This window comes from Arvicanthis niloticus, chromosome 2 (assembly GCF_011762505.2).
Source record: "Arvicanthis niloticus isolate mArvNil1 chromosome 2, mArvNil1.pat.X, whole genome shotgun sequence".
NCBI classification, from domain to species: domain Eukaryota; kingdom Metazoa; phylum Chordata; class Mammalia; order Rodentia; family Muridae; genus Arvicanthis; species Arvicanthis niloticus.
This window is the reverse complement of record NC_047659.1, coordinates 137275006-137283925: the sequence shown is the minus strand read 5'-3', so window position 1 is coordinate 137283925 and position 8920 is coordinate 137275006. Positions and strand designations below refer to the sequence as shown.

Below are 8920 nucleotides of genomic sequence, written 5' to 3'. Positions count from 1 at the left end.
ATTGGAACCTGAATCTCCTGTTGGCTTTTCCTGCCGGAAACCTCAAATTAGCAACGACAAAGCTCAATGAAGCTGAGTGGGGAAAGATAATAGGCAACAATTAGGTTTCGAAACGGAAAATTGAGCAGCCGTAGTCTTAATTTGATGAGCACATGCTTCTCGAGCCCAGGGCTGAGGGGGTCACGTCAGGAGCTACAGGCAGCAGCAGCAAGGTCAGAGGCGGTGGGCACAACCTGTTAAACCCAGTGCTGAAGAGCCTGAGGCAGCAGGGATTTTGCAAGTTTGAGGCCAGTCTGTGTTAACATTGTGGGTTCCAGACCAGCCTGAGCTACATAGTGCCACACTGTTTCAAAAAGCCAAAAGCAAGGGTCAAGGGAAGTGGCTCAGGGGATAAAGTGACTACCACACAAGCAAGAGGACAGGAGTTCAGATCCCCAGCTCCCTTGTAAAAAGCTGCCGTTGCAGTGTTCCTTTATAAGCCCAGAGAAGGCAGAGACAGGAAGACAGCTAGAGTTCGTTGGTCAATCAATACAGCTGAGCCAGTGAGCTGCACACTTGAAGAGAACACACATGCACACAATATGCACAGACACTCATACCTTACACAAATAAGCCCAGAGTGGTGACACAGGCCGTTAATCTCAGCACTTGGAAAGCAAAGCCAGAGGGTATCTGTGAGTTCAAAGCCTGTCTGGTCTACATAGTGAGCCCCTGCCTCGAAACAAATAGCCAAGCAAAATGATAACAGGGAGGGAACACTGGCAGATATTGGGGTTCAAGGAGGCAGGGCCAGGACTAGTCTGAATCACTTCTATCCCCAGGGTATCCACAGGTTGGACAGCTGTGCCCAATAGTTGAAAAAGAACCAAAGGACAAAAAGGCACCTTCTAGGTCCCCCGATCCTGACTCTTGCTGTTCCCTTAGTTTGCCCCTTCCCTGTCCTAGTCAGCTTTAATTGTGAACTTGATACAGCCTAGAGTCACCTGACAGGAAAGCCTCAGTTGGAGAATGGTTGTGATCAGATGGCCCTGTGTACATGTCTACTTGGAATTGCCTTAACTGTTAATTAATGTAGGAGTGTCGAGACCATTGTGGGTGGCACCATTCCCTATGCAGGCATTCCTGAGCTGTATGAGACAGCCAGGTGAGCACATCAAGAAGCATCTCACATGGTTTGCTGTCCTTCTCTGGCTGTGAAGTGAACTCCTTGGTCAAAGGTAATATAGTTTGAAATGGCAAGCAGGCCTGCCTTCAGGTCCCTACTTGGATTTCAGCAGAGAAGGTGCTACATAATTCATGGAGAGGCACTTTGCTTAATGCAGTGGTCACCCATATGGGCTCCATGTCAAGCTCCCTGTTACTTAGCAGAGACAATCATAAGACACTCAACGAAATTCGAGTTTTAATTTTGTTTACCTTTATTTACTGATTTTACTGCGGGTATTCTGGCTGCACACCAGAAGACAGTATCTGATCCCATTGGACCAGGGTTGTGAGGTGTCATGTGAGTGTCGGGACCTGAACTTGGGACATCTTAAAGAACAGCCATCTATCTCTTCAGCCTCATTATTTACGTGTGTGTGTGTGTGTGTGTGTGTGTGTGTGTGTGTGTGTGATGCCATCATGCATGTGTAGAGGTCAGAGGACAACTTGTGGGAGTCAGTTCTCTCCTTCCATCTTGTGGGTCCCAGAGACTGATCTCAGATTGTCAGACTCAGTGACAAGTACCTTTACTTGCTGAGTCATCTCACTAGCTGTAAGTGTAATCTTTAAGGCAGGTGTTATACATGCCTGTGTTGTCTATCTGACATGTAAATGTAACAAGGAATCCTATGATGTTCTTGACAACCCTGGGAGAAGGGAATCTTACAGTGACCCCAAAGCCCACTCCTGAGACTATGGTCACTGGCTGGATGCTGCTCAGAGACAGGACTTAGGAAACCCCAGTCTCTGGGTTCTGCAGTCAAGGTGGAGGTGGTGCTGGAGAAAGGTCTTGGTTTACCTCTCAAGACCTTCTTGCAAGGTGGGCTGATGCTGCCAGCTCCGTTTAGAGAAGAAAGGAACAGCTCCCTGTCGTTTTCTTCTTCCTCCTCTTTCTCCTCCTCCTCCTCCTCCTCTTCCTCTTCCTCTTCCTCTTCCTCTTCTTCTTCCTCCTCCTCTTCTTCTTCTCCCTCCTCCTCCTCTTCTTCTTCTCCTTCTCCTTCTTCCTCCTCCTCTTCTTCCTCCTCCTCTTCTTCTTCTCCTCCTTCTTTCTCCTCCTCCTCCTTTTCTTCCTCTTCTTCCTCTTCTTCTTCTTTCTCCTCCTCCTCCTCCTTCTTTTACCTTCACAGGTGGGAGTGGGAGGGGAGGGTTCAGCACTCAGAGGTAGTTTCCTCCATCTGGAGGCCTACATTCTGGGGTGACAGATGCAAAAGGAAGCAGGACAAAACACTAGCAAGGCTGGCCAAGCTTATGTGGGTACCAACCCCGAATCACATTAGAACAGGGAAATATTCACCTTCCCTTGCCTGACCCACTATCGGTTTTCACTTGGTTCCCAGCACCCATCCAGAAGTGGCTCACACTGACCTCTAATCCCAGATCCAGGGGATCCAATGCCTCTGGCCTCCTCAGGTTTCTGCACTCATAAGCAAAAACCACATACACATAATTTTAGAAAGATTAAAACCAGAATTTCCCATCTCAGTTCAGGCAACCTGTGCAGGTTGATCACAGTGAATATTGTGCAGTGTGGGGTGTCACCAACAGAACCCTTCCCCTTTCCCCACTCTATGCCAGTAGACACCCTCCCCCTAACTGTGATCATCTTGTCTACAGTGTGCAGTTTGCACTGTACACTTTTGTGAAGTCACAGGGGCTGTGCACACAAGGGCGTTGGCTGGGTTGAACACGTGGCCACACCATCATGAAATACTTCACATCTTTGGTGCAAGTTTGAGGTTACTGAACCCCACACTGAACTCAGGTCGTCAGGCTTAGTGACAAGGAGCTAAGCTGAACATCTTTTATGTCATGTATTAGCTGGAAATTCTTAAGTGTTTCAGCAGGGACCTACAGTTTCTGTAGGCAGAAATTTTTTGCAACCTACTTTTAATAAGGGTTCAACCTCTAGCCCACCACCCAGCAGAGGCAATGGAAGAGAAGTTATTAGGATATGGGGAAGTGGACCTGTTCAGCAATAGTTCTTTGGGGGTGAGCTCCATCTTCTTTGTCAGCAGTTCAGCTCATAGCAAACACCAAACACGACTCAGCGGCTGCAGACCAGTCCTCTAGGCAGGCAGACACCAGGCACGAACCAGCAGCTGTAGTTCAATCCTGAAGAAACCACAAGACTTGCCAACCGACCTGAGGCCAGGCCGCTGAAGCGGCAAGCTGCCACAGGAATCTCACACACAGATCTTGGGTGTGTTTCTCTCAATGACTGCTTTACCACAAGTTGAGCTCAACAACGCTATGTAAGGTAAACCAATGCATGTGTGTTGTTAGTGAAGAATAGCGAGGCAGAGCAAACCAAACCAATGCTCAGTGCTCATCTCCCCACAGTCTGTGGGGTTACATTTATACCCCTTCATCAAGAGTCCCTTCATGTGTTTGCTGTATCCAAACATCCTTTCACCTGTATCTACTTCGGTAAGTCATTCTTGTACCTGTGTGCCCCAGCAAAGCATTTGACATTAGCTTTCCAAAGAAACTAAGTTTCCACTTCAAGTTTCCATCCTGCACCTGGGTTCCAAGGACTCTCTCTTCTGCAGTGCTTGGAGCTCTGGGAGAGCATGAAGTGTGTCCACCTTAATAGCTTCTGTGTCCTGTTACTGGGGAGTAGAAGGTGGTGGAAACCTTTAGAGAAGGTGCATCAAGGCCCTGAGCTTCGTGTACTGAGGAAGAATCCAGAATCCAGAGACAAAGACAGCTATACCTGTGGGCTCAGTGTGCCCAGACTTTAAGAACATTCTACCAGAGTCCTCTTGCCTGTGGATGAGGTCTGTGGACCTCTTGTGTGGTCTGCCTTATGCCATGGCAGCTAGATTGGGTGCAATGAGTGGCAGTCCCCAGATGTCCTGGCTGTCAGTGAGCTGATTTCTGTCCAGTTTGCTTCACATTAACCCTGACCCAATGGGCTGTTCGTCCATCTGTAAATCCCAAAGGTGGGGTGGTAATCTCAGGGTATCATGAGCTATGGACAGCACAGGGCACTTAAAGTGAGGACTCAACAATCAGAGTAAGTTTTCAGGGTCTCATGTATCTTGGTGAAGTGTGGCTTCATCTTGGGAAACAAGGTACACAGAGGAGTTTGTTAGCTGGACATGATGACATCCCTTTCATCCCAGCACTGAGAGGTGAAGGCAGGCAGATCTCTGTGAGCTCATGCCTAGTCTGGTCTAAATATAAAGTTCCATGGCAGCCAGAGCTATAATGAGACCTGTCTGGACTCCCTACATGGTTACAACCTATGCAGCTTCCTTAGGGAAGGGGGAGGTTTGGGAGTGAGGACTCCTGAATCCCTGGCAGTGTCTGAACGGGAGCTGGTGACAAGTGTGTGCAACTTGTGAAAAGCTTGGGTAACTCAAAATGACTCTTTTTCCTTTTCCATTTTTCAAGATAATGTTTCTCTGTGTAGCCCTGGTTTTCCTGGAACTTTCTGTAGACCAGGCTGGCTTCCAACTCACTGAGATCCACCTGCCTCTGCCTCCCTAGTGCTAAGATTAAGGTGTGCCCCACTACCAGCTCAAAATGACACAATTTTAAAGGGGGGGGGGTTGGTGGAAAAGAGTGCTTGCCTCAATGCATAAAGCCCTGGGTTCAATACCCAGTGTATGGTGTGTGTGTGTGTGTGTGAAAGAGAGAGAGAGAGAGAGAGAGAGAGAGAGAGAGAGAGAGAGAGAGAGAGAGAAACCTCACAGAGCACTTGTGACTGGTGTGCTTTTCTGATCACTCTTCAGTGTGACATTGGCTGGATTGACTCTAAAATCCAGAGGAGCAACCTGTCATGTGTATGCTTGTGTCCACATCAGCTTACCCATCCTTAAAAATATCTTTTCTGTTATACTGCCAGTGTTCAGTTTCCAAGTACAGTGAAAATCCACCGTCTTCCTCTTTTTATTTTTTAAGTTTTTAAAAAATTTTTATTTTATATGTGTATGCCTGGATACATGTCTGTACACCACATTTGTGCAGTAGTCATGGAAGCCAGAAAAAAAGTATTGGATCCCCTGGAACTGGAGTTAAGACAGTTGTGAGCCACCATGTGGGTGCTGAACCTGGGTCCTCTGAAGCAGCAGCGAGCCTTTTTGCTGAGCCATCTCTCCAGACCCTGATTCTCAGCAGTTTTTAAACCTAACCCATCTGGCACTTCTTTCCTGGTGCTGCCAGAAATTAACTTGTGAATTCTACCTGAAGTACCACAAGTGCAAACTTCCAGACGACCTTTGTGACCCTCCTGTCCTGTTCTTTCACCTTTGTTCTGATTGGTCTATCAGGCAGTTTCTGACACTGCTTTAAAAAAAAAAAAAGAGATTACTTGCAATTACCACTTCATTGGAATAGTGGGGAAGTCTGACATGGAGGCACATGACTGTCACTGAATTTCAAAGCCAGCCTGGACTGCACATAAGACTGCATCTCAAAAGTATAGGGCTAGAAAGGACATGCAGGTGCACGGTACCTGGGAGTAGTCACGGCATCCCTGCTCCAGAGCCCTGCGAGTCGGCCTACCATGCTGGTCAGTGGACCCGTTCAGTGAGTTCAAGTGTCTCACAGCTGAGAGTAATGTCTGGCCTAGCTTTGAATCTAAGATACACACACACAGAGTCAATGCTTACAAACCAATAACTGGGTTGCAGAGGGCTTTGTCTAATTACAATGTTTTTATCCTTTTTTTTTTTTTTAATTGCCAGAGATATGACTACTTCCATGGTCTTTGCTTCTCTTAAGAAGCCTGGGCCCTGAGAGATGGCTTAGTACTAGCTGCTCTTTTAGGGAAATCGGCTTCAATTCCCAACACCTTTTTGGCAGTCGCACAGGAAGGGTGGTTTGCCTGCCTGTTCATCAAACTGTTTTCTGGTACTGGAGATGAAGCCCAAGCCCTTCTGCTGCTAGGCAACTGCTCTACCACTGACCTACACTCCCAGCTCCCTTCTTACTTTATATTTTAATACCGATCTCAATTAGTTGGCCAGGCTGACCTTGGACTCACTCTGTAGCTCACACAGACCTAAACTTGTGATCCTCCTGCCTCAGCCTCAAATAGCTGGGAAGACAGACCTTTGCCAATAGGCCTGGCCAAACTGTTTACTATGCAAATAAACATAAAAATACCTATATAAAAAATACTAGAATAAAGTACATTGAACCAAAGAGAAAGACAAAGGGATAGGAGCAAAAGGCTAGAACTTAGGACTAGAAAATTCCCACAACGTACAGGTAAACTAATGCCACGTTATAGGCCAAAGTATAGGCCAGTGGTTCTCAGTCTTCCTAAAGCTGCAACCTTTTTAATACAGTTCTTCATGTTATGGTGACTCCCAACCATAAAAATTATTTTCGTAGCAACTTCATAACTGTGATTTAGCTACTGTTATGAACCATAATTTAAATATCTGTTTCCTGATTGCCTTAGGCGACCCCTGTGAAAGGGTCATTTGACCCCCCTAAAGGATCTCGACCAAGAGATTGAGAACTGCTGGTATAGCCTAAGGCAGACACGGAAGCTAATGCAAGCTAGCAACGTCTTAGGGAAGCTGACAGACACAAGGCAGCTCCCTTCATTTTGCTAAACTGTCAAGACTGCACTCTGAACTCACAATAGGGTCTACAAAGATCAATTTCCAGATAATGAAAACACTACACATGTTACGTATTTTTAACGGGTATAGCCTATCATTTGAAGTAGAATTAAGACTCAAATAGTATCTTTTTTTTTTCTCTTAGATTTTAAAACTTTGTGTTTTGACTGTATGTATGTCTGTGCACCAAGGCCCTTCCTGGAGCTGGAGGAGGCGAGGAGACAGCATATGATCTCGTGGAACTGGAGTTACAGAGCCGACATATGAGTGCTGGGGGTCAAACCAGGGTCCCAGGGGAGGGCAGCCTGTGTTAAGCCATCTCTGCAACCTCCCAAAGAACAACTTAGTTAAAAATGGGCTGAATGTAAGAATTAATTCAGTGAGACTAAGATGTAATAAAAGCTGCATTTTAAATTCCAAGTATAAGATGCATGGCCCAGAGAACACTTTGTCCGGACCAGGTGGGAAAGAAAAATCCTGTCGCATTCCATGTCACATGTCAAAGGTACCGCAAAGGGCGTAAAACACAAGGCAGCTCTCAAAGACAATGGTATCCTGTTTTCTCAAAATGCTCCTTGCAAACAAAAAAAAAAAAAAAAAAAGTTTATTTATTCAGAGACTGTGAATCCAAGCTCTTCCCTACATTACTGAAAAGGCTCGAACAGATCCTTCAGGTATCACAACCGTCATCCACGGGAATCACATGCTGTCCCCTCAGTACTGTGGAAATGTCCCATCAATTTTGGCAGCCCAGGCCATGAGTCCCCCCACAATATCCTGAACAGTTAAAGAGTCTAACTCTGGCACTGCTGTTAAGGACTGCAGGACCCTCACGGCTTTCTGGGAGTCGTTCCCCAGTTTGCAAATCACATACACGGAGAGAGCAGCCCCTTCCTGGGAATCCTGCTTCCCTTCCCGGAGGGCGGCCCCTAAGAGTTTCAGGCTGTCCGCATCCCTGCGTTCCAACTGATTCAAAGGGATGTGGAGAGAGTGCTGCAGACGACAGATGTCCACCTCTACTTGAGGCCGGACGTCCAGCAATACGTGGGGCGCCCCGGAATCCAGAAGCCGCTTGTAGTCGGTCACAGAAATCCGCTCCTCGGGGCTCAAGAGCTTCAAGGCTCGACACTTGTCGGTGGCCGAGGAGCCGCAGAAGGCCTCATAGTTCTGCAGGCGGGTCACGGTGGGCTGCTGACCGCACACGACGCAGTCGGGCCGGCGGCGCCGCAGCCGGATCCTGCGGAAGTGGCCCCCGAGGCCGTCGAAGAGCAGCAAGCTGCCGCTGTAAGAGGTCCCGAGGCCAGCGGCGATCTTGAGCACCTCGAGCGCCTGCACGCAGCCCAGTACGCCGGGCACGACTCCGAGCACGCCGCCGTCGGCGCAGTTGGTCACCGTCTCGGCCGGGGGCGGCCGCGGGAACACGCAGCGGTAGCAGGGCCCGCCGTCGTAGTGGTAGACGGTCATCTGGCCCTCGAAGCGCAGGGCGCTGGCAGACACCAGCGGCCGGCCGGCCAGCACGCATGCGTCGTTCACCAGGTAGCGCGTGGGCACGTTGTCGGAGCAATCGGCCACTACGTCGTAGCCCCGGACCAGGTCGAGCGCCCAAGCCTCGCTGAGCGCGCGCGGGTACGGCACATACTCCACCGCCGAGTTGAGGCGGCGCAGCGCCGCGGCCGCCGACCAAGCCTTGCTACGACCTGCCTGCGCCTCCCCGTGCAGCACCTGGCGGGCCAGATTGCTCGTCTCCACCACGTCGTGATCCACCAGACCCAGCCTGCCCACGCCGGCCGCCGCCAGGTACTGAGCCAGCGGGCAGCCCAGCCCGCCGCAGCCCACCACCAGCACCGAAGCGGCGGCCAGGCGCAGCTGACCTCGCACGCCCAGCTCCGGCAACAGCAGCTGACGGCTGTAGCGTAGGATCTCGTCCCGCGACAGCGCGGCCCTCGGCGGCAGCGGCAATACCGGGACCGGATGCTCGGGCTCCGGCTCAGCTGCTAGGGCTGCGGCCAGCCTCCGCTTCAGCGAAGCTAGCTCTTCCTCACGCCGGGCAATTTCATCCTGCAAAGCTACTGCGTCCTCCTGGGCAGCCATGACAGCCTCTTCCGGAAATATCTGGGAAGTGACTTCCGTTTCCGGTT

At 49.5% G+C, this 8920-nt stretch overlaps 1 protein-coding gene across 1 annotated transcript; it reads right to left on the bottom strand.

Moving 5' to 3' along the window:
• Positions 1 to 6854: 6854 nt before the first annotated feature.
• On the bottom strand, positions 6855 to 8873 carry Mocs3 (molybdenum cofactor synthesis 3). The gene has a single exon (XM_034494924.2). The coding sequence runs from the start codon at positions 8871 to 8873 to the stop codon at positions 7497 to 7499; it is 1377 nt and encodes a 458-aa protein (XP_034350815.1). The 3' UTR covers positions 6855 to 7496.
• Positions 8874 to 8920: the final 47 nt, after the last annotated feature.